General features: G+C 33.6%; 1 protein-coding gene across 1 annotated transcript in view; it reads right to left on the minus strand.

Moving 5' to 3' along the window:
- Positions 1-454: 454 nt before the first annotated feature.
- Positions 455-26,292, minus strand: part of LOC120632376 (neural cell adhesion molecule 1) — a 271,156-nt gene continuing 245,318 nt past the window's right edge. Inside the window, exons 3-16 of the mRNA XM_039902234.1 lie at positions 24,991-25,199; positions 18,570-18,680; positions 16,434-16,637; positions 14,862-15,013; positions 12,682-12,829; positions 12,056-12,186; positions 10,953-11,112; positions 10,360-10,463; positions 8,298-8,487; positions 6,102-6,235; positions 5,833-6,013; positions 4,821-5,065; positions 2,183-2,341; positions 455-661 (exon numbers count right to left, since the gene is read on the minus strand). Coding sequence (XP_039758168.1) covers positions 455-661; positions 2,183-2,341; positions 4,821-5,065; positions 5,833-6,013; positions 6,102-6,235; positions 8,298-8,487; positions 10,360-10,463; positions 10,953-11,112; positions 12,056-12,186; positions 12,682-12,829; positions 14,862-15,013; positions 16,434-16,637; positions 18,570-18,680; positions 24,991-25,199 — 2,335 coding nt within the window. The remainder of the gene's footprint in view (positions 662-2,182; positions 2,342-4,820; positions 5,066-5,832; positions 6,014-6,101; positions 6,236-8,297; positions 8,488-10,359; positions 10,464-10,952; positions 11,113-12,055; positions 12,187-12,681; positions 12,830-14,861; positions 15,014-16,433; positions 16,638-18,569; positions 18,681-24,990; positions 25,200-26,292) is intronic.

The following is a 26,292-nucleotide window of genomic DNA, read 5'->3' on the forward strand; positions in this document are numbered from 1 at the left end:
AAAAGTAGTTCTATGGGGTCCGTACTGAAAATCATCGTTGCAGTATGACTGCAACCTTTGACTGCAATAATGCTGAATGTACGTATACAGTTCAGTTTTTTTTAGAACGAGTCTCAGCGCTTTTTACACGCGACATGATGCATATTTTATATTAATGTGATGTTATATCAAAGTGATATTTGATACTTAAAAAACTAATTGAATTTATACAAGTAAGTAAGTATGATAATATAGTATTACAAACAATATTCACAGAGAAAAGTCTTTTCAGCAAAACATCGATGAGCACTTCAATTCTTCATTGAAATCTATATAATTATTGTCACAGGGATGCAATCAAAGAATTAGCAACACAACTCACAATATTGCGTAAATCACAGTGACAAAAATCACCGAAACGTTCACCTCAGTGTTACTTGAGCATTATTTACAGGCCCTATAGCTGCGTAGTCTGTCAAAGGGGCGTGTCGCGTGGTGGGTGTGGGTGTGGGTGCGAGTGGCCGTGCGGGTGCACCTGTGGGTGCGCGTGTGGGTGCGCACGGGGCAACGTGCGCAAGTGCTGAAGCGGGATGCAGCGATCGTTCGCGGCACCCGTGTTGCGGGGTAGCGTACAGGAGCCACCCGCAAACCCAGCTGGTGGCGGTATCCCCGGCGCTGAAGTCTATACGACAAAACGTGTCCAAATTAGCACAAGTCCAAACGTACATCAGTGATACAGATAATCTGTCCATTGGACAGATAAACTAAGAATTAGCAACACAACTTATATAAACGCTTTATGTGAACGGCACAGGTAGTTTTGTACAGCGGTGTCACTGAAAAATTGTGTGGCGATCACCAAGCTCAGTTATCTGGGGTAGTTTATTTTCCTTAATTCTACATTAAAATTTATTATTTATTAAGGTTTTATTAATTTCATAATGAGGATGTTCTATTGTTATGCAATTTATGTACAAATATGAATAAAATGTACATTATCCAAATAAACTCCCATACGTAAGCTAATAATTCGTATGTAGTCATTACCATAACACAATTTGCATAAGATCCGACTATGGAAGCCGAATATTTTGCTAAAATTTGACTTAAGTCCCTTTCGCGCTACGTCTGGATTAAGAAACTTTGCAGCGAGAAATAATGTGACTGTTATTACTGTAATTATTATGGTCATTAATTTTCAAGCGAGACTGGAGGATTAACAATTTTCATTTAACCATAATTTTTTATTTAATTATATTAATAATAATTTAATTATTATTATTAATTATAATTTCTATTAGCAAAAAATTGTGTGAAAAAAAACTTACGACAGTCTACTTATTTTAAACTGAGATGATTTCGATTTTTAAGGAAGTAATTTAAATTAATAAATACATTTTTTTTTTCGTCTCTGAAGTTGAAGTTTTGTGAAACATAGTCTGTTGATAAAACTATATATTCTTATATGTTCCCGAGCAGTCATACAAATCAAAGAAGTTTTAATTTCCAATTAATTGTGAAATTAAATATGTAGCATAAAAATGTAGCTACTTAAACTTGTAACATAGCAATAAACTTTTTTGACGCTAATGAATTTGATTTCCTAGCGATTCGCAAATTTTACTGTTGACAATATTGATACCATGATTAAAAACATAGTGAAACATTTTATGAAAGATACACTGAACACCCAAGCGTCTAAGATGTCGATAATTACTGTACGACCGGTGGAATAATGCGTTCCGGACGTCTTTTAGTTGGACTTATAAAACAATATTAGTATATATAGTTTTTTCTGCGCCATATTACGATTAAGTAGACTGACTTAATCGTAATATGGCGCAGAAAAAACTGATACGGAAACTGTGAGTTTTCCCAGGATAGAAAACGGCTACATCCATCTCCGGGGTGCGAGCAAAATAATGCGGAATTACGTGCAAAGTTTAACGATGATCGGTTCAGTAGTTTATGCGTGCGCAACAAACAAACAAACAAACAAACTAATACTAAGTCTTCTTTTCTCTTCTTACACTGTTTATGATATACTATATGCATAAATATCAAATTACCGTCTACCGAGAACACATAAATATATGATTACAGTACCTACATCTGAAAATGATAATTGATGACACTTTCGTTTACGAAGGCTTAGCATGAACATGAAAAATGAGCATGAAAATCCTATAGTTTAAATGCTTACGGGATTATCGTGTATAGGGGGATGGGAGGGCGGAGGTGCAGTCCGAAGTGGGCAGTATCCGGGTATACTGCCACGGACCCCGGCGATGCTCCCTCGCGGCGCCCTGTTGTTCGGTGGTGATATTGTAGACACTTGTTGTTGTCGAAAATATTCTACCTGCTGAAGATTAAAAAAAAATCGAAATAGCGACCAGCGCACATTTATAGGTATACGTATACGTATTAATGTTATTATTATATTTTATAAAATATACAGTTTATATAGGTATATTTAATTTACTATCAGCATAATCATCTACATGCCAACAAATGAACGTCCACTGCTGGACATATTATGTCTTTTGTAGGGAGTTCCAAATACCGCGGTCTTGTGCCGCATGGGTCCGGAGGTTCCTGCCACTTGTTTGATGTCGTCCGTCCACCACGTTGGGGAACAACGCTGTGTTTACCGGTGCGAGGTCCCCATTCCAGCAACTGGATACCTTAACGTTTATTGGTTCTGCGAGCTATGTGCTCCGCCCTTAATTTATTATATATAATTTACTATAGTTCGCGAGAACGATAAATCTGAAAGGTGCAAAATTTATTCGTTATTTCACTATATGTAATTAAATGTTCAATTCCAAAATCTAGTGACGCTAATACGCTCACGACGCACGATTCATTCAACAATAGTTGTTTAATTGTTACAATGTGTTAATATTATTGAAGGTTGCAACATCTCCTGAGTGTAATTGCACAGTTTATTTTGGAGAATCCGTCTGTTGCTCATGAAACATTAAGATTTATTAAATTAATTTTCATGTATTTTTAATTTTACCTCACAGAATTGTCTGATAGGCGCGAATTATAGCATTTTATTTATTTTTTAACTTCCATTAGTTAAACCTGCTTCTAACGCTAGTTATAAATAAACACAAAGTCTCAAAGTAATATAATTATTTTGTTAAATATACGGACAATAGACTACGCAAAGCTATCAAGCTTCCAAATCAATTTACCTAACTGACAAGAAAGAACTTCCCAATATATAATAGTCTACTACCATTTTGTACGAAGGCTGTGTTAGATCAATCAATGTAGTACTTTGTAGAGGAGTGAAAGGCGTGAAATGATAAAGCGAAATTACTATCATAGAATATATCTCAAGAGTCATTTGAATTAGGTACATCAATGTCTATACATTTATAGTCAGATTATAATAACTAAGAAATGCTAGCATAGGGAAGTATAGTCGTAAAAATGTAATAGGCCCGTTTTGACATTCGTGCAAGACCATAGAATGTAACTTGGAACGAAACTGAAAGAAACAATAAAATGAAAATTAATTACATACAGTGTTTTAAAAAATACGTAAATTTTTTTGGGACGTTAAATAATATATCGCGAGTATTCTTTTTGCGCTTACTTTATAGTAGCATGCAATTTATAATTGTTGCGAAACGTTCCGAAAAAAGTTACGTTCTCAGTGTTTTTTTTTTTTATACTAGAGCTGTAACCATTTTTTACTGAATATCGAAATTAAATATTGTGTAGTTATCTTTACTGCAAAGAATGAGCTTGGTTCTCAAAATGGGTTCTGAATAATGAGTCTGAGTTGATGTGTCTGACCAAGCGGCACACGACTGAAGCGTCCCCGTGCGCACTGCGCTGTTTTTCGTTCCTCATCTTGTAAAGTTGACTGTGCGCTCGTTTAAGTTTGATATATATTGTTTACTATTACGTTAACTATGGCTCTTCTATTGTGGACATTAATTCAAACATAGTGATTTGACTCGATTTTTGTGTTTGTTGTTATATAGTACTAACTCTGTTTCAACATGTTGAAAAGTGGACGTATAATCAACAGCCAGTCACGCGTATGGGTTGTGAAGTTAAAGGAATACTTTGAACGAACGAACACTTTACAATACATAATAATATCAATAAAGTACTGATACAAACTTGAATTGATTTATCGTGAGTATCGAGTCCCGAGTCTTATGGTTCCATAACTAGTTACGTCGCGATGACAAATGTCAAAACAAGCCTATTACATTTTTACGACTATAATAATTTTAATATGATTAATTAGTACCTTCATATTTTAATATTCTGAACTTCTTAAGGTGGTATTAATTAATGAATAGGGTACGTTGAAGAAATCTATCCCGCAGAGATGCGTAAATTGTTTTGTTCACCCTCTTTTTATATCTTGGTATTACATAGATTTCAACAGCCCCTCTGTTGGGTTAATAACATTGTTTTACAACATAAGATAACTATTATAATGTATGGATGACATTTCTGTGTGGAATAATAAGGGATCTCTGGTTGATAAATAAACAAATAAATCTTTATTTGGAACAGTTACAATGGCATTTAAAATATTAGCAAGGGTGGCACTGCAATAGTAAAAACTGTGCTGCATGTACCACCGCCCACCTCCGAGTTATAGTAAACTAATTATACAAATGTTCCACTAGATTCAGTGTATTTTATATGTGCGAGTTGTTTTGTGAGAGAGTGTGTGTGCGTGTGTGTGTGTGTGTGTGTGTGTTTGCTTATATTATAGATACGTACTACCGTACGTATGTACGTACTTTAATGTGATAACACATTAAAATAATATAATGTGCAAGGAAGAAGCAAAGGGTTACCTGCAAATGATCCGTATCCGATGGAATTATATCCGGGTTTCTATCATCACTTTCACTGTCATCTTTTTCTCGTAGTTTATCCGGGGAAGCTGGCTGGGAAGATTGACCTCCCGAACGCAGCTTGCGTTTAGTACACCTTTGACGCACAGCAATCATGAAGAGTACAAGCAAAACCATAAAAACACCACCACCGCCTACCGCTGCTGACATCGCTCCGGACATTTGGAAGGCAGTTTTCGGTACATCTAGCCAAGGAAATATACTTATTAATGTATTTAAACAATGCCTTACATATTCAGACGGAAAGTAAAGTTAAGGCACTGTCCTCCCCGGGGACGGTTTGTAAAAGTGCATAAATAAAATTATGACGTGCGTTGTGTTGATGCCTTGCACTTATGCATAAATGTAGCATCCATCTAGTAAAACTTAAATAGCACACCCCGAGGCTAAATTCAGTCTTAAGTGCTTGCTTCTTTACCTGGCGGAAACTATCTAATATTTATTGGATACTACAAATACTGTCAAGTGGTATTAAAAACTGAAACATAACCGCTTTTTAAACGAGAAAAACATTTAAGTAAAAAACAAACAATATGTTAGTGAAATATTATAAATCGAGCGAATAAAAAAGGATATGCCAACTGGTAATCAGATACTGCAGCAATAAATTAGGTTTGCGGAAAATTAACTAAGTGGCTAAATAGCAATACTGAGTGGGCGAATTTTATACAAATATGCAAATATGAACTTCGAAGCGATAATTAATATATTGCTCCAAAAAAGTAAAATCAAAGTTAGGTTAGGTAAGAACATAAATATTTATGTGCACATTAACCCAATAACTAAGTTTTATATTCTATTTATGTAACTTTTAGGAGGCGTTTTCAAGAGTAAAGTTCCACGATACATTCGCCCAATTATTATATTAGTAAGCCATATTTAGTAATAACTATATCTTAAATATTCATTTATGTTTGCTCGTTTGAATACCAGTCTTATTAAAATTACGCACCTAAACTCTTATCATGAACATGGTGCTTCTCGGGCGGTCGCAGCGTGCTTGCTCTCAAAGGATACGGATCTCCTCTTCCTTTGGCATTGTATGCTAAAACAGCAGCAGCATACGTGTGTCCTGGTATAAGACCACCTGCTGTGAACCGTGGGACCGCACTCGACACGTTAGCCACTATCTCCTGTGGGAAGCAAATGTTCAAAGTCTCACTTAATATTCATAATAGCTATTATTGATAGAAAAAACAAGAAGCAAAACGTAAGACTTACCTGGGTAACTATATCTCTAACTTCTAATAAAAATGATTGCGGCATGCCTCCGTTAAATCCTTCTGAACAACGAACTCCGAATGATGTAAGTGACGCATTTACCAGTGTACAATTGTGAACTTGATCGGGTCGACCTAAAAGAAAAACAATAAATAAAATAAAAAAATAGATAGAAAAAAAAATGTTAAGAACAATCAATATGCTAAGGATAATGTTTAAGCAAAAATACTCACTCAGCTTAACTATCAAACCCCGTTTTTTTAGACCATTTTTTACAAAAATAAAAAAGATACATCCTACAATGTGTTAACACACATATTAAATAAAAAATTGCCATTAATAAAAATGTATACGTAGAAGAAAGTTAGTTTCGTTTTCAAACGTTATAATATTATTAACATTAATATTAAAAACTGATTGAATTTACTTGAAAAATACATAACAAAAAAACACTTTTTTTTTTAAGTTTTATCGCAAAACGACGTAATTGTGTATATTACGAGAATATTAATTATTTTTTGAGATTCGTAGAGAGAGACATCAAAATGACATTTTCATGCAAACACAAACTTAAGAAATTAGCTTAGTAAGCAGATGTTAAAAGAATTGTTGTTAATTAGAATTAATAATTAATAAAATAATTCTTTATTTTAATGAAAACTCTCCAACATTATTTCTTTAAAAGTAAATAAAATACTGTCTTAGCATACTTTTCTTTGAAGAAAATCTGCCATTATTAAATATTGAAATTTTCAATAAACATGAAATAAAGAGATCAGGATCTAACTGAGACACTTCAGCAACAGAACGCGCTATTTACATTAAATCAAATGGAAATATGGCATCCTTAATGCGATTAATAATAATACATTCACTTTACTTTTATTGTGTATTGTTTAGGATAATTCGTGTTTGATTTTGTTACGATTATGTTGAGATTGAATGATAACTCACCATACAGTTCAGTTATTGGATGCAATTTTTTTTGTAGGATGCAAAACTCGAATGCAAGAAACTGATGTCATTCTTTGCTTAATTAATAAAACATTCACTTTACTTTTATTGTGTATTGTTTAGGATAATTCGTGTTTGATTTTGTTACGATTATGTTGAGATTGAATGATAACTCACCATACAGTTCAGTTATTGGATGCAATTTTTTTGTAGGATGCAAAACTCGAATGCAAGAAACTGATGTCATTCTTTGCTTTGCACACGATAAAGGTAAAAGCACTGTAGGCATTTACTTCACAGTATCTACACGTGTGCAGTTCTATCACTTTTGAATTAAGGCAAGATTGAAATTAAGAAATGTACTAATTAATTTTGTCATTTAGTTTCACACATTAAATGATCTTTATAAATTCTGGACTCGAAAAAGGTTTGATGTATTTTAATATAATCGCTAATAGAGGCCTTTGAAGCTCAAATGTTAAGAATTTTATAGTAAATTCAAAGATCTCGTTTTACTAAGATAGATATCAGTGTGATTCGTTATATGATATCATTCTGTATTTCGAAAAGCGGAATTATATTTCTTGGAAACTATTTGAATTGCCATGATTCACGATAATATAGTAATAAATTGATAAATTTCGTTAAGTAGGTGTAAAGTATGTATTTATTTTATAGATAAATACACATAAATATAAAAAAATATATACTACGACAATACACACATCGCCATCTAACCCCAAAGTAAGCTTAGTTTGTGTTATGTGTTTCAGTGTCTCGGTGTTTATATGCATAGTATAAGTATTTTTGTATATTATTTATAGAAATATTCATCAGGCATCTTAGTACCCACAACACAAGCTACGCTTCCTTTGGGGCTAGGTGGCGATGTGTGTATTGTCGTAGTATATTCATTTATTATATAGTAAAACATGATATAGGCACAACATGACAACTCAATAGGTAATGATAGAATACCAGCGTTATGGGTACATTAGTATCCGGAACATTAAGTTGAGTCAGAACCTTTTTATTGGCACGACACATCATAGACTTAAGTGCAAAATTTTAAGTTACTCCGTATGTAAGTCTGTTTGTGTTCTTCTGGTAAATAAAAAAAATCTATTCTATTCTATTCTATTAATATGACAAAATGTAATACAAATTGTTACATTTTACTTCAAAACGTGGTATGAAAATATCAAGGCACACAATTCTGATTTCTACTTCAGAGATCCCTACCTGCAGCAATAATGTGGTAAACACAGGGCACCCGTTGCTTTCCTATACGATTGTGCGCCCAGCATAAAAGGGTTCCGTAGTCCATCTCGGTATGAGGCGTGTATGTCACTGTGGAACTTGTGCCAGATCTTGAAACGTAAGTGTTACTGACTTCATTGTTATTGGCCGTATTGTTGAAAGTCCATCGAAACTGTGAATATTAACAAAATTAAGTTATAAACATACTATTTATGGATGTTGAGGATGCATTAGTTGGAATTGCTCTAACTTCATAGCCTAATATTTATTCACTGTGAGATGGTGATAACAAAAAAAATGTACTGGCTAATTTTGTTGTGGGCTCTTCTTAGACCAGGGCGCGTTTAGAACCCTCGTAGCTTTAGGTTTAAGAAGGCGAACGAAGTTATCACCATCCCCTTACAATTATGTAAACATATATGTATGAACGCTTTATAAGTGCCTGCGAATAGCACGCATACATGAAAAAAAAAATTTGAATTTGAATTAGAATTTGATTTTTTAATGATGTTGCAAGATGCGACTTAAACATATAAACATACAAACATTGCAATTAAAATAAAAGCTTGTAAATGCAGTAGCTTTATTATAACAATTACCTATATAATAGAAAGAAAACGGAACCTTTGTTACTTTAACAAGAATTTATGGAAAATCCAGAACTATAATAATATAATCTGGAGAAATGCCAGTATCTATTCCTCTCGCAATAAACGAAATTTAGGTACAACGTAATGTCTAGATGTTCCGCATAAATTCATAACTCATTTATAAGTTGTGTAATACGAAGTTGCTCAAGAAACAAAGGAAGTAGCTGATCACAGAGGAAAGTTCAAAGTGACTTAAAGAGAAACAGCTGCATGATCGAATATAAAACTTTGCACAATATACTTTTGCTACATTTTGCATTATATATCATAATGTTTTTATATATGTTGCCTAAATTATATTATGTGACATCCAAGTGCTAGATGTTTTAGTATTATTTAAGCTATCTTTTGTCTGGTGGGAGGCTTTGGCCGTGCCTAGTTACCGCCCTACCGACAAAGACATGCCGCGATGCCGAAACCAATAAGGGGTATTGGTTTAATATAACTGCCATACCCCTAAAAGGTTAGCCCGCTACCATCTAGGACTGCATCCAGGTATTAAAAAAAGTATTCTCGGTAGTATCTTCCTTTCAATCGATTGGAGGGAGTCACTACAAACAGACAGACTTGACGTTATAAAAGAGCTTAGAAATTTAGCTACGACTGTACAAATTCATAACTTATTTATAAGTTGTTTTAAGTGAAGTTGCTCAAGTAACAAAGGAAGTAACTGAGTACAGAGAGATTTTTAAAGTGACATAAAGAGAAAGAGTTGCATAACTGAATATAAAACTACACTAGTGTACTTATGCTAGTTAATTATAAAATTATCTATAAATAATTATTTACTATGGCAATGAATGAATGAATAATGATTTTTGTTGAGTTTTTTGTCTTCCGTCTACAAATTAGTTGATGAGTTGAGTATGAACAAATATTTTCTTCTGAAGGTTTACTTTTGAATAAAGTTGTTAACGTAATGTTTGTATCCTCTTTGGTTTCAAAGATTTTAATTTTAAACACCAATGAGTATCTAAGCAATAAGTTATTGTCAAAAATATACGGTGTATTTCAATGTTTTAAATTTTTAATAATTATTTATTCCAATATTTTTTATTATAAAAATTTTGAATTTGTAATATCCGTCATAATATATAACACACATTAGTCGATAGACTTAGACGAGTCATTTGAAACAATATAAAAAATATTTTGTCTTAATCTGTATTAGTCACATTTATAGCTCACAAATTCTAGTAACAATTTTCGCCATTATTCTTTGTTGTGATTAAATTTAGCCTATGTGTTAATGCTGGGTAAAAGTTATTCGTCCATCCATTTAAAGTTGCAAATTAGTGCAGTTACTGAGTAGTAAAGGAGTCACAAACGTTCAAGTATACAAACTTTAACATTTTTATTTTTATAATATAACTAAGTTAGATAAGAATACTTACACTGACTTCAGGCGGATTGGCGTCAACGTGGCACGTTATATGAGCACGCTCTTGTTTTGCGACACCGTGTACTCTCTGTTGAGAGCTTCTGCATGTCGGAGCGTCTGCATAATGTTTGTTTTAAGTTAGCATACTATTTTAAAAATAAGTAGTCCTGAAGATATATTTGTCTAATAAAATCTGATCGTGCTTTCATATATTCAAAAAATATGTAAATTAAACGAGAAAACAAATTAAACTTCAACCGATACGGCCACAAAAAAAAATTATCAGCTATAATATAAAAGAAAAGCCAAATGGAAAAGCATTAATAAGATATAACATGGATCGAATTAAGACACAGATTTTAATATGCTATGTTTAGTCAAATTTTAAAGTAAACTCCACTGGTAAACACAAAGACAAGTTGATTGGAGTGACGCAATTTACAAGATCTGTTTTCTTTAGGTGATAAATAAAAATAAAGCAGTAAATGTTCAAGATATATATAGGTATGCTATTATTAGGCCATAGAAAAAAATGGTGGTGTACACAAATGAAATAAAGTTATACATATCGCAATGATAACATTATAATTAACTAAACAAACTAACACAAAACGTCCAAAGAGAATGGCTTGCTCTCTCCATCTCCCTCAGCGTTGAAACCAACACAAGTATAGTTGCCAGCTGTCCGCCTTCCCACTCCTTGAAGAACAAGTGACTGATTGCTGATGATAATACCCTGCCCCACGTTGTGATGAAGAGTTTTTCCCTGTCATACCAAAAATGTTTTTTTTTTAATACACTTTAGTAAAATAAGAATAGTTTACTATACGAGTAGCTTCTAAAATAAATCAGGGAATAAATGTTAATTTAAAAACAGGAATTTTAACGAAGCGCTTTATTACCTTCTCCCAGTTTGTTTCCGTGTTTTTATTAGATTTAAAAAAATGTTCGAAGTACAAACTCTTACATTTGAATAAAACATTTTTTTAAATTAACAAGCAAGTAAAAAAAAAATTTGACGTGACAACGTCTTATAAATTGGTTTGCCGGGTGACACTTCAAGAAACTGCGTTATGCTCCGCTCACGTTATGCGCTCACAATGAGAGCGAGTGAGAGGCACGCGTCCCTTCCACTCGGGCATGGTTAGCCCGCCTAAGAGCGAGAGAGACAGACATAAAAAGTGAAAGGCACGCGTCCCTTTGTAGTAAACGCTGTTTCATTGTACGCAAATGTATTGCAAGTTATTGTATGTATATTTGTATATAAATACGTATGTATGTGTAAAGGTAAAAATAAAATTTTGTTAATATGAAATTCAGTGCGAGATTCTTTGTATAAATTAATGTTTTAAATATAATTCTTTGTATAAATAAATGTTTTAAATTGTTACTATTATTTCATCCTTCTTCCTACTATACGAATGGATATTCACATTAAAATTATTTTACCACTCAAAGTCGTTGTCACGTAAAACTTTCGCCCGTATACCGACTTTACAGGCAACCAATTTTTTGTTTATATTGGAATCTCGTGTCATCATTATACAATTTGAGCGAGAGCCTTTGACTGCTATTGCTTTGACATCTGCTTATAACATCATAATTATTCTTTTCATTTTCTCTAGAGTCTTGATTTATTTGAGTATGTAATAAAATAAAGAATTCAAGATCAAAGGCGTCTTCATAGGGTTCATTAAATCAATACTTACGTTGTGCCTCCACTCGACTTTATAAACGTAGGGATGGGCTTTAATGATGCAATCAAAGTACACGTCCGTGCCTTCTCTGATATTGGTCGGGTCTAAATTAGTGCCCAACCGTACCACGGTCTCCGGAACATCTGTTGGGGAAATTAGATTTTACCGGCATGTTAAAATTAGTGTGTACTCAATTTATAGTAGTAGACAGTATTGATTATATCTAGAACACGTAAATGTGTCACACGTAAAATTCTTAGTGCTAGATAACGAAGTATTAACTGAGCTATTATAGAACCCAGAATTAACTACGAAATGTTTTTTTAGGTTTTTAGGTTTTATACAATGGTTGGGTCAAATATTTTTGGGGTTTCATGTCAAGAATTCTGAACCACCCTGGTTCAGGGGTGTGGTGATGTTACGCCCCGTACCATGAAAAGCATATCCCTGGTTATTATAACTAGTAGTAGTATTAGAACCATTAAAGTTAAATTCAGACCTTTAAAGTCAGTTATCTCTTTAGTTACTTACTTGGGTTAACGTTTCTTAAGAAGTGGATCATATGTGAAATCGCGACTCGGGCAACCACAAATATTTCGTGTTTGAATCAAATCATACAATAAAATCATTATACTCACATTGGATATCTAACAGCCAGTCATCTTCCAAAGCAGGTTCTGATGACATTTGTGGATTTGAAGCGCGACATGCGAGTTTGGCCCCTGCATCACTTTTAGTCAACTGTATGGACACTGTCGATGTGGTAGTGTTTCCATCAGTTGATAGCTGTAAGAGAAGAGTATTTAAAGTCTTAAAATTACTATTTCTTCAACAACAAAACAAAGGTACAAAATGGTTTAAAATATTACATTATAAATTCTTAACCCTTTTCCATTAAAGGGCGAATTTAATCTGCTTTCATTTATACAAAATTAATTAGCTTATTGAAGTAATTTAACGGGCTCGTTAAATTGTCGTCTAACAAATTAATCGAGCCTTGCTTCTAACTTTTAAATCCATTAAATATAGAGTCGACAGTATTATTTATTTTCTCAGGCGTATTAGATCCGCTTTAGATACAAATTGTTTAATTGCACATATTAGTCTTATAATATCCAAAAGCGCAAAAGCAAAAGTGAATGTTTTAAGTTATACAAAAATTTGAACAGAAAGAGTATAAAAATAAAATTAGAAAATAAACTAAAAAAGTCTCATAAAACTTATCTTAAGCAAAATAAATGGCATTTGCTCGAAAGTATTCTAAAATTTGAAATTAATTAGGCTGCAATTATTTTAAGAAAATTTATTCCAAAGATATTTCAATCGAATATAGATTCGAAAGACTTTTAGCATCTGAGTATAGTAATGAAAAGCTTAAAGAAAAAGCCAAAAATAAGCAATGAACGCCTTTTAAATGTATATCCAAAATTCAAATAAAACAAATAACTTAAATATTATTAACATTACATTTAGATACGTTATTGAAAACTCATTAAGAAATACGAAATGCGATACTTAATTTCAAATAAAATATTATTCCGCGAGACTACATCTGATAAAATTGCCCAAATCTTCCATGGCGTGCACTCCTTACGACCTGTCCCTCCCTTACAGCCGATTCGAGTACGCCCAAGGCGCTGGCTGTCCCATTCAATCTACATTTATTACTTCTACGTGCCCTTATTTTAAGTTGACTTCGCGATGTTGTTTCTCATGGTAATAAAGATTACGGTCGCCTCGATAAATTCTGTTGGCGCGAAATTAGCTTTGCCTTTTGAAAATTGATTGGGCATGACAATGGTACTTTTATTACTCTAGCTAGGGCGCATCTTGTTCTGTGTAAACTTTTTACGTCTACTACATATACACTTCCTTTCAAATGTAGTAAATTAACTGTTCTAATGATAAAGTAAAAAGTGTTCTGTGTATAATTTTGAAACTTCCTCATCCTGATCTGAGATCCTAGTATGATTAATTTTAATGCTAAATTTCGTCTAAGTTCGTAAATCCATTTCTGGATACATCATCATCATTACAATCGATATAATCGTCCATTGCTGGAAATAGTCCTTTTATAACAGCTCCCTGCAACTTGCTTGATATCTTCTGTTTACTTAGGAGTTCACAAACACTAGGCTGCGTGTAGGGTTGGCACTCCAGAAATATCTCTTTAGACAAAAAGTTTCTTTAGACACTGCCAGTTGTTAAACAATTTCTGTTAAGCCTGTTATTTGGTTTTTGCGTAAAAAAACCAACAAACACGCTTTAATATTTATAGAAGTAGTAAGGATTTTGCATGATCTTTCAAGTCTCATTTAATGAAAATCCTAATTGAATATTGAGCAGAGTTAATATTGGTTGGATTTTATTAACATCTAATATTTACGTTCGCTAAACAAATTATTATTATGAAGCGTTCGAAAAGTTTTCTCGATTGATATCGCTTATAAGCTTATCAAGTAAAGTAAACAGAATTTTAAATTGGTTGATTTAAACTGACTTTATTTACCTAGGACACGACGTTTTAAATCAATTAAAGTTTGGCATGTAGGTAGGTATCTTACATAATAATTATAGATTTGATATCAATAATTCTTATAAAGGTCTGAATATTAACTATACCTAATTTAAACTACCATGCGTAATTTTAACAAACAATTCAAGTGAACTTCATTACTTCAAAATTTAATTTGAATGCATTATATTCTACAGAAACTGTAATTATGCAATTAACTCGACCACTCAGTAAAAAAATTGAATGAGATTTGCTTGGTGGAGTTTTTAACACGCTTACGTACTCAATGTGAATTTTACTTACCGTTTCTTTTGCGTTATTTATCCGTTGCCCATTTTTCCACCAGGTGATGGACGCCGGCGGGCGAGACCCTGAACTTTGACAGAGGAGATCATATCTTCTACTTGCTGATAGAGGTTGATTTGATCCGAGTATATGAACATTCAATGGTGGAACTGAAAGAGGCATAACAATGTAGTTTCATCTATCTACTAAAGTATTTTTTTTATCAATATTTATTACTACATAAGCATTCTCAGTTTTATAGTAGCCCACAGCTGGGTACGAGATAGGGATTAAGACCAATACACGTAGGCTATATTTATTATAGTCGTATATTGGTGATGAACTACTTCGTCGCATTGCATCTAGTGGTTTGCATATTCAACTACAGGTCGTGAGGTACTGGTTCTGGTTGTTCTGTTTTAGCTTTATCTGTTAAAAAGTTCTCAGTACCAGCCCGGAATAGGGACATTGGTGGTGATTATCCCCGTGCCTTAGGTAATACGAGCTGTCGGTTTCGGTGATTATCACTGACATATGGTAATAATCGTAAGGTCGTGGCCCAAGAGCTGCATGGTGATATCGTTATGCCATGTCTTTAATCCTATGAGAAAAATTAAAGGCATATGCCCAACACTGGGCGTTGATAGGCTGATGGTTGATGATGAACTGTCTCCCATGGCCATTCGTGCTTGTCAAGATACGTCGGTACGCGCACCCGATTCCGAGTTGGTAATGAAAAAAATTTCGATGGAAAACCTAATGTTTAGCTGACCTGGCAATCGAATTCAGATTTAGCCTAGCCTTTTAATCCATAGTTACGTATGCTGATAACCAGACCAACTCGGCTATTGATTACTAAAGTTATAGATTAATGTTAGAGTGATTGATTGATAGAACTAAGTGGTAATTTATGGCAACATGTTTCTAATATATTGTAGTGCTGTATGAAATACGATATGTGTATCAGTTTACGCTGATGGGAGGGATACTACATTTCCAACAAACAAACTTGTTGAAATGTTGCTTTATGTGTCTACGGTCGAAATAGTTCTTAGAACTGCGTTTGATATTTAGGTCATCTAGTAGGCTGGAGTAACTTTCAAGTTTCTAAGTACATAGTTAGCTTTGGGAACAAACTCAGTAATAGCCACACCACATGGCAGTTTCACACAAAACTTATCTAACCTTAAAGAAATGGCCCTTTAACCGCAATTTTTTTATCGACAATCTGTTTTCAGTCTGAATCCAGGTAATTTTGTGTACACAATTAATCCATGTCACTAAAAATTTTGTAATAAAGTTTTACAGAACAAAAGTATAACATTTTTATAAAAATATTGAATTTTAGTTATTCGTTCATGTAATAAGAAGGTTAATGTTTTCTTCTGGCGCTAAAGAAACAGACTAATAATAATGCAGATCTAAATTTAGAAAAATATTCATCTTAGTTTCCATAACACCAGCTACGATCACTTTGGGGCAAGATGGTGATGTGTGTATTGTCGTAGTATATTTATTTATTTATTAAAGTCTGTAAGGCTGTAAAGGTTTATTACTCCGCCAATTATTTTTGTTATTAAATTCACTTACAATTCATATCCAAAGTCAGTGTAGTTTCAATAGGATGTGCTCGCAGGTGATTCGATGCTCGACAAGTTAATGTTGCCCGAACATCAGTGCGAGTCAGAGGGCCCACTCTTAGTACACCTCTTACTGTATTCCCTTGAAGCGCTGTTGCCGGGGTATCAGTTTCCACTTCGTTTTTGAACCATTTAACCCAGGGACGTGGACGACCTGGATAAAAAAATATATATTAAAAATATGATAAGATAAATGTAGCTAACCTAATAAAAATAACGTTACCCTAATATAAATAGAAGGAAGTATATAAAAACAGCTTGTACATTTAAATATTCGTGGAGGGAGTTCTACATACATAAATTCATGAGTTATCAGGAGAACAACTTAATTCTATATTTTATAATCTTCGAGATTGGTTTTATGCCGATGGAATGCAAATTGGTAAATAAAAACATCATTACAGAATTGTATTTTATAGATTCGGTAAGACTTTTTAGAATTTTGTTTTGGTTTAATTCAACCATGCTTATATAAACTCATATCAAAATGCTTGGATAAACCTTTTAATACAGTATACCATAATCAGGAAATTACGAATGTACCAAATAATAATAATTTCAATTAATAATTTTATTTACTCGATAAATAAGGTCTATTTATTTAAAAATACTGAACAACTTTGCTTCGTTTCACTTGACTGAATCTATTTTCCAACATAAATTTAGGTCCTAAGGCCATAATTTAATATTATTCTAACCCAGTTTTGGATTATAACCAGTTTTACAAAGAGAGATTGCCATCTGGTTTTTGCCGCTTGCTACAAGGGTTTTTAATTAGTCTCAAGGGTACGATGAGAAAGTTATATTCAAATTTAGTGCTACTGCAGTCCTCTTTAGTCAATCGCAGACTGTCGCATAAGCCGCAAGACGCACAGTCGCTGCACGCAACCTGTATTTAAAAGTCGATTTGTTTGTGTCTATAGGTATGGCATCGAAATGCTAGACTGAAAACGGATAGACTGATATAACTGCGGTTATTTTACGGTGTATTACTTGGTTTACTTTGGGCCAAGTTTTAAGTATGGTATTGTGCTAGAAGAAGCGTTTCAATAGGTAGTGTTTTTTAAAGTAAAGTTACCATGTATATCTTATATCTATAAACGAGCAATTCTTATATATATTTATATAATTGGAATCTTGAAATCGGCTCCAATGATTTTCATGAAATTTAGTATACAGGGGATTTTGGGGGCGATAAATCGATCTAGCTACGATTCATTTTTAGAAAATATCATTTTATTCGTGATTTCCGGCAATAACCGATTTGGTGCAGACGAAGTTGCACGGGTCAGTTAGTATAACTTATACATGGTAAGATTACCTAGAGCGCAACTCTTTAGTTATAAGAAAGACACACGTAATATTAAACTATATCCAAAAAGTGTATGCACATTAAAGCATAATTCTGACAGACTTTTCTCTCACTGACAGAGTGGCAGCCAATGCTGGCTTGGCTTGTAATTAACCTCGTAAACAATTTCCAAGTCAAACAAGCGCTGACTACCATAAGCAACCACGATCAGTGGCCAGTGGTAGCTATTAAACTGGTACCAGGTTCACTGGCTTTGTACAAACCATGCTTAGACAAGCTGCCTCAAAAGTTGGCGATATTAACTCTTTTTATTGAAAGGGTAAATAAGCGCCAGCTATAGTATGCTATTAACTCGTTTTTTCGTCGCCTTGGTACTATGCTGAGTGTGGTGGTATTTTATGTGGGAGTATCCTCACCTAAAAGATGATTAAAAACTCTCTGGTCTGGTGAGAGACTTCGACCGTGGTTAGTTACCTCTCTAGCGACAAAATCGTGCCATAAGCGATATTGCGCTTTGGAGTGCCACGTAGGAACCGATAAGGGCTACGGGTTTAATGATATAGCTGTCACTGTCAGGTGAACCCGCTACCATCTTATAGGCTACAAAACATTTTGTTGTGAAGTATATTAGTGAAAAAGATCCGATAGGACTGTCATATGCATAAAAGCCCTGTTGTATAAATGAAGATTAAAAAAAACCAAGTGAGTTTGTAGTCAAGAGCTTTCTTGTACCTAAAATAAAGCGTCAGTATAATAGAGTACCAATTTACTTACCTCCAGATACGTCGCATTTTAACGTGAACGTATCCCCTTCGACGTAGGGTCCGACGATTGCTTGCTTAACATCACCCTTTTCATCTGTTATGATCATTTTGGTTGGAGGCACTGTTGAAAAATTCAGAATTTATAATTAGGTAACAACCATTCATCATCGTTAGCCAATTGAATAAATAACTGGCACGTGAGGCTAAACACCTACGGCCTCACGTTTTTCGGATACAGGGCGGAAAATTTTAAGACGTATTATTTGCATGCCATACGAAGTGGTGTTCCGTTTATAGGCGATAGTTTTCCACTTACCCGCCTTTACTTTTTTTTTTTTTATAAGTCAAAATGTAGGCAAAGAAGTAGGTATATTGCGTGAACTGAGATGGGAAATCACAGGGCTTTTCCCTCATATGAGAGATTATCAGCTTAAACCTACCACAAGGCGGGTGGGTGTTATATTACATAATCTTAGTGATGCTAACTGGGGCAAATGGCTTAAGGTATTCTGTAAGGTAAGGAGTGGACAACGCAATAGTTAGTACTAAGAATTTTATAACACAATAATTGCATCGACATCAGCATACAGACGTTCGATGGCGCAGTGGGTAGCGACCCTGCTTTCTGAGTCCGCGGCTGTAGGTTCAATTCCTAATACTGGAAAATGTGTGTGTGATGAACCTTTTTTTTGAGTGTAAGTATTTATGCATATTATTAATAAAAATATTCATCACGCTTTCTATAGGCCTAGATAACGAGGTGTATATTGTCGTAGTATATTTATTCATACCTTAATAAAAATGGTATCTTATAGGACAGAAAGGTATAGGGCCACTTACACTATTTAGTCTTATAACATCACACAGGCCTCACTTCTTATAAAAGAGAGGGGAGGGCTTCTAGAGCATAGACCCACCACGTTGCTCTAATGCGGCTGCTTAGTATGGTAACGATTATTATCAAACGATTATAAATGCTAAATAAAGGTTAAATTATAACGTTCAGTTCTATTAACGTATGATTAAATTTTTATTTGCCAAAAGCGATCTCGCTTAATTTGGAATGTTGCCATATTAGTTTGCTTAATTCCCGATAAATGAGAAACGGATAATCCTAGATAAACAGTTTTGAGTAAAGTTATTGCATCTATTGTATCAAGTTAAAGTGTCAATAACGCGATTAAAAAGCAGTAAAAGAAATATTTTTATTCTAAATATTATTTTAAAAGTGTAAGAAAGTGGTACTAATTCGAATTTCCAGGCAACAAAGTTTCTGCTATGTCCTTCACGTTAAGTTTCAGGTTTCAGGTTTGATTCCCAGCTCTAGTAAAAGTGTTCATTTATGATTTATATATTAGTAACAGGACTAATTTGCCATCCTATATATACTATTATTAGGTACGCGTTTCGTAGCGTAGGTACTATGCGCGTGCGGTCTTTTATCTTCAATAGGGTTGACATAAGTAAACACTTAGAATGTTTAAAATTAATTTGTATGGAAAAATAAATATACTTCTTTTGATTAAATATTTTTACAGGGTGATTCCTAATGAAATATACTTACGCATCCTTCAATATTTTATCGTAATTCTGTTACACATTGTATATTATATTCTAAGCGTAACAGTTTGTGTCGTAAAAAAAATGTTATTCAAATACTTTTAGTATACGAGATGAAATGCATAGTGTGCACGGTTGGGTCTCTTTGCCATAAATATATTATCAATGTTAAAATATATTATAAAAATTTAAATTAGAAATTTGGAATCTGAAAACAAGTAGTTTTAGTGCAATTGTAGCACAAAATGCCCATAAATAGCAAAGAAAGTCCTATTCAATGATAATGAAACGCTCGTTTTCAACTTTTTATCGTACGTTATCTCCCATAAGGTTTCCCTGGGGCGTTGCTTCCATTATAGTAACAAAGTATTTCACTCAAGGTATTAAACGACATCACGCAAATTACTATTGGAAAAGTTTTTAGTTGGTTTTTCATGTTTCAAGTTTCATGTATGTGATGATCCAATATCAGAGTAAGCTTGAATAAATAAATTGTTTAAATAAAATTTATATTTGAAGCACGTAGTTTCTTAGAAAGGGGTCTTAGGTTTAAAATATCTGATTTCTAGTCTGTTCGTATCGCAGCACCGCTCTGTAACGAGCTCATGATAACGACTCGGATGGGGTCTTAAGTAGTGCACGTAGTACATACATTGAAAATATGTTTTGAAAATCTACAAATTCTGTATATTAGTGCTGTCAAAGCAATAACGTCACTGGGCAGTATTATAAACGTTTGTTTATATAATACAGCTGTAGACTGCGTTCTTCGCGTTTTTTTACAGTTCTTCGGTTTCGCTTATCACGTGGGAACCGTTTGTTACATCAAAAGTCATTGTTTGCCATAGGGTTTATTGGTTGCCTACTTAGGGCTTGAAGGTAGGACAAACAAACAGACACACTTTCGCAGTTATATTAGTAAGAAAAATCACTATTTATTGTAATTGAAATGACTATTACAACTCTCAGGCATCTGTTTAGTATATAATGTTTGTGGAGTATCAAGCTATATACCCAATTGCTATGCTCTGTACCGACACTAAAACATGTATCTATGTAATATAGAGTCGATTTATATGTCACAGAAAAATCGAGTCGAGTCAATAGTCGAAATGGTTCCCGCCGGATTTTTAAAAAACCGTAATAAACGCGAAGGAAGAATGCGGCAAACAGCTACTTTATAATATTGGTAAGGATATTGACTGCTAGAAAGGCCACATAAATACTTTCTTAAAAGAGCCTAACATTAACATAAATATTTGATAAGGTAAAGCAAACGGCGCGACTGAGCCGAGCTTAAGGCGCAGCTAAAAGCACTCGCAGTAAATTTAGGTTTTTTTTTTAATGTTTTAAATAGCTTGCCAGTGGTAATTCAGTAGAATATTCTAGCTAAAAGTGTCGCCTGTTAGGTAGCAAGTCTAAGAAACCGCTTGGCATACGACCAACGATGGGAAGAAAGATAAACTGTACTGAGATAAAAACATGTCCACGAATTCATTTTCCTCTTGGTTCATTTTAAACGCCTTCTCTTTGTATTAGGTCTGGAGTGTATATGTCTACACTAGCTGATTTCAGAAGATTTATTTTATACTTTAGAATTATTTGTCTTTTTAGTTTTAGCCGCCCGCTTATGGAAAGGATAAAATATTTTATCAGGTAGACAGTGGCGTGCATAGAGGATATGCACAGGGATTGTAGGTTATATAAAATGAAAAAAATCTCCAGTATGAGTTATAAAAAACTTAAGGATAGGCATTGTAAGAGTTATAAAAAGCCTACCATGAAGTATTTGTAACGCGTACTGGAGATTTTCTTCATTTTGTATCATCAGCATACCCTGTGCATACCCTCTATGCACGCCACTGCAGGTAGATATCATTTCTGCTTTATATTACCAACTCATTACCGGCCAATCACAGGGCACGATTCTCCGAATGGGAAGGGATTTTAGGCCCATAGTACGCCATGCTGGACCACGCCTTTGATAACGTTACGGATAACTCTCCGGCATACAAGTTTCCTTACGATGTATTATTCACTATTATTGTAAATGATATTTTAATTGCATGCATTAAAAACGCACATGACTCCGAAAGGTCTAACCTTTCGGAGTCATGTGCGTGTCGGAGATCGAACTGGGTTCCCGACGGAACCGAAGTACTAGCCACAATCAACGCTTTCAATTTTTACTTGACTGATACTTGACTATTTGTTTGCTGATGCACACGAAAAAAGTAAAGTGTAAGAATGATCAGAATTTCTTATAAATAGTTCAACGGATACATACCACGGATAATATTATGGGATTTGTCGATATTTCGACCCAGTTGCATGGATCGTGATCGTGGTGATCGTTATGTTGATTAACCGCGAAAATTTTACTTTAAAATCTTTAATGATAAGAATGATAAGGAAATCGATCAAAAGGGAAGAAAGTCGATTCTTATTCTTAATGTCTTTATTCTTGCTTTAGATTATTTTTGTAAGAAGGCCAACCCTGTTGAAGGCTCAATATGATCTTATACGCTGGTGCTGAGTGCACTTCTTTGTAATATACACATGGGAGTATCTTAAAGTGCCTTTTTGGGAACCATATGTAGGAATACGATAAGATTTGATATTCCACTTGGCTTCTATTATTTAAAACGAGTTCCTTTTAAAAAAAGCTTCAAGAGTGCTATTAAAAATGTTTCATCGAAAAGTTGAAATGCCTTCGGTGTTTCTCGATGAAAGTGGACCGGGTTTCGATAAAAATGAGGTTACCAAAGTACTTATTTTCGCAGTAGAGCGAGAAATGATTTCGAATATTGGTCGGACATAAAACATTTATTGAACATTGTTTTTAATATTTATAACGAAGTAATAAAAATGTTTTTATAACGAAGTAATAAAAACCATAACTTAATAATAATATTATTTTTATCAGCCAGCAATTTAATGTGAATTTATTTTAATAATATACATTTATCTCAGAGAATTACTAATCTGTGTTTTATAAAATTTAGAACGATATTAAGGTACTAACAAAAGGTAAAAAAAAAAAAATTATTGCTCTAACCAGGTTGCTTCTTTAATAGTTTTTAAATGACAATGCGAGATGGTGATAACGAAAAAAAAATGACAACCGGGTAAGTTTGTTGTGGGCTTCTTCTTAGACCAGGGCGCGTTTGGAAGCCTCGTAGCTTTAGTTTTAAGTTGACGAATTTATTTATCGCCATCAACTCACTCCTTTGTCATATTTTAAATGTTATGTACATTAAAAGTGCCATCTATGTGCCTATTTGAATAAAGAAATATTTGACTTTGACTTTGACTAACATAATATTGTAATTGAAACCATTACCTTTAAATTAACTTTCATGATATATGATATTCAAGTATTTAATCTTGTCTAAACATATATTTTAAAAGCCCAAGATATTTCAGCAGTCAGGCACAATACCGCGTAGAAAATGAAGAAGGTGCACTCAATTTTTTTTTTCATGTCTATTTATGTAAATTATTTTTAATTTAAAAGTTTTAGTGAAAATATCGTTTGAAAATAGTAAAAATTACTATAGAATATCTCTTAATTTTATTTTTTCAACTTATTTCAACACATTTGTTTTTCTTCTATTTAATAAACATACTTTACACTGAAAATAATAAAAAGATGGTGTACATAATAGGACAAGTTAGAAAAAGTAGAGAATGTATAAAGTTTAAATCTACCTAATTTTAATCACTGGCTGCATCGCAATTTACTATTCGATGAGATCGCATCTTAATAGAATTAAAAAAAAACATTGAGTCGCAGTATGTCTCTGTGCTTAATATTTTTAAGCTTGTCAACGGCTACATGATTGCGGAAGCCGCAGCAACGACCGTCGTAGCACCATAATTATTATCGCATTACACGCTACACCCCCGGATTAATGTCAGGGTTTAACCTGTCAATAGCCTCTAGAATCTGAATCGCCAACACTTTTTCGTAAAGCGGATTTACCACAATCATGTTTTTTTACATCCGCCACAACATCATAACCAACTATATGATAAACTTCAAACATTCTATTTTCAACTCTGTTACGTTAGCAAAAGGACATGCGAATGCGATTTCAACTCAAATTACGAAAGCTATTGATTTTCTCGTACCTACATTCTGCCGCCTCGTGTGTATTTTACTTCAATTTGGATTCATCCATTTTTAAAATAAATTGGATCCGGATTGGGGCTTTTTATAAAATTGTTATCTTCAAATTCCTAGCGTTTTGCTTAAATTATCATGTTCATTTTCCGCTGAGCTTATGTCGGGGTCTTTGTACGACATAATTCGAAAATTTCCGACATTCTTTGCCTTATTTTGTTGGGAATGTTTAAGATGTTAATACGATAAACAATTTATTTTACAAAATAAAAACTGGCGATTCAGAAAAATTCTTTCTTTTATGCGATTAAAAGTAATAATTGTATTTGGGAGTTAGTTTATTTATCGATTAGTTTATTTATTTAAGTTTGTTACAGCAAATTTTCGTTACCTCCCGCTTAATCTGAGATTGTTTCGGTCTTATAAATTTTCTGCGGAAACCATGTATATACTAGTCTAAAAAGTTAATAAAGCTTTACGAATATTCGTCAGGAACGTCTAAGCAGCAGCGGATAAGACGTGTTTACCTACCAAAGGTTTTATTTAAAGATGTGCGAGAGTCGATCCGACTATTTACTACGACCTATGATTTCCACCGAGTGCTTATAGAACTTTTAACATAATTTTATTTACTTATTTAAATAAATGTTCATGCGAGTCCAAGTGACTCCTGTGTAATAATTTATTTAATTGAAAATATAATTAAATTTCCATTTATATGTATGAATGTGCAAAGAAGACTTACCAATTACTGTTAAATTGACTCTTGAATTTCTTGTTTGAGCTTGCTTAAAATCCACTCTACATCTGTATATCCCCTGGTCTGTCGCTCTGACCCTGTCAACGCCGAGTTCCGCTGGTCTTTTGTCAGGTAAAAAGTAGGCTCTCGATGCGAATACACTTTCGTCTGACCACCGTTCTGCTACACCAAAGTCTTTTTCTCTTGCATCCACGCTGTTGACAAGGAAATAATATTAATTACTGTATTGGCAGTGCGGCCTAACTCAGAGAACCGATGGACGTTGAGGTCCCAAGGTGCTGGAATGGCAACTTTGAATCCGTAAACGCAGCGTTTGTAGACCCCGAAGAGGTTGACAGATACAATTAAACGAGTCGCAGGAACCCGCTGAAACCAAGCGGCACGATCTTGGTATTTGGAACTCCCTACAAAATACCTATGCCCAGAAGTGGATATGATGATGATGATGATGATGATTGACAGTAACGTGTCGCTAAGTGATTATGCGTTCCGGTACGATTTCGCGTAGAAACCGATAAGGGGTATCGGTTTAATATACTTGTAACTGCCATACACCTTAACAAGTTAGCCTGCTACCATCTTAGACTGAGTGACTTACATTACTTAAAACCAGGTGAGGCTGCCGTCAAGGGCTAACTTGTAGTGGAATAATTTTAGATAGAACATTGTATGTGAATTAAATATAAATAATCTTAATTATAAATTTTAATTTAATATTACTTATCAATCTGTTATAATAGCTCAAGTCATATTTACTTTATTATTTTTAATAGTTTTTAGTTAAATACTTTCTATTCTTATTATTCTTTATATTCTTATTTTTATTTTTGATTATTTTCTTATTTTTATATTTGATTCTTTATATTCTTATTTTTTTTTTTATTTTTTTTAACTGTGTGTTAAAATCTACTTATATATATTATGTTTGTTATATATTTATATATATTATGTATATTTTCTATTTATATATCATGTAGGTATATTTTATATATTACGTATATTTATTTAAATTATATATGTATTTGTATCTTTACATTTTGGTATTTATGTATATCTATCAACACTCTTGGCACTATCCCGTTCTCTTGCTGTTAGTCCTATCTACAAAGGTTGCCTGTAAGAGATTGCTTGCAGCAATAAGGCCGCCTTTGCATGTCTACATTGTGTACTGTATACTCCTTACTGTTTCTTTTCCTGTATGTTATACGTGCAATAAAGTGTTTCTTCTTCTTCTTCTTCTTCTTCTTTACTTGTAGTTTTTATTTTATTTTTATAATGTGACCGGAG

Source organism: Pararge aegeria, chromosome 19 (genome assembly GCF_905163445.1).
Source record: "Pararge aegeria chromosome 19, ilParAegt1.1, whole genome shotgun sequence".
In the NCBI taxonomy this organism is placed as follows: Eukaryota; Metazoa; Arthropoda; class Insecta; order Lepidoptera; family Nymphalidae; genus Pararge; species Pararge aegeria.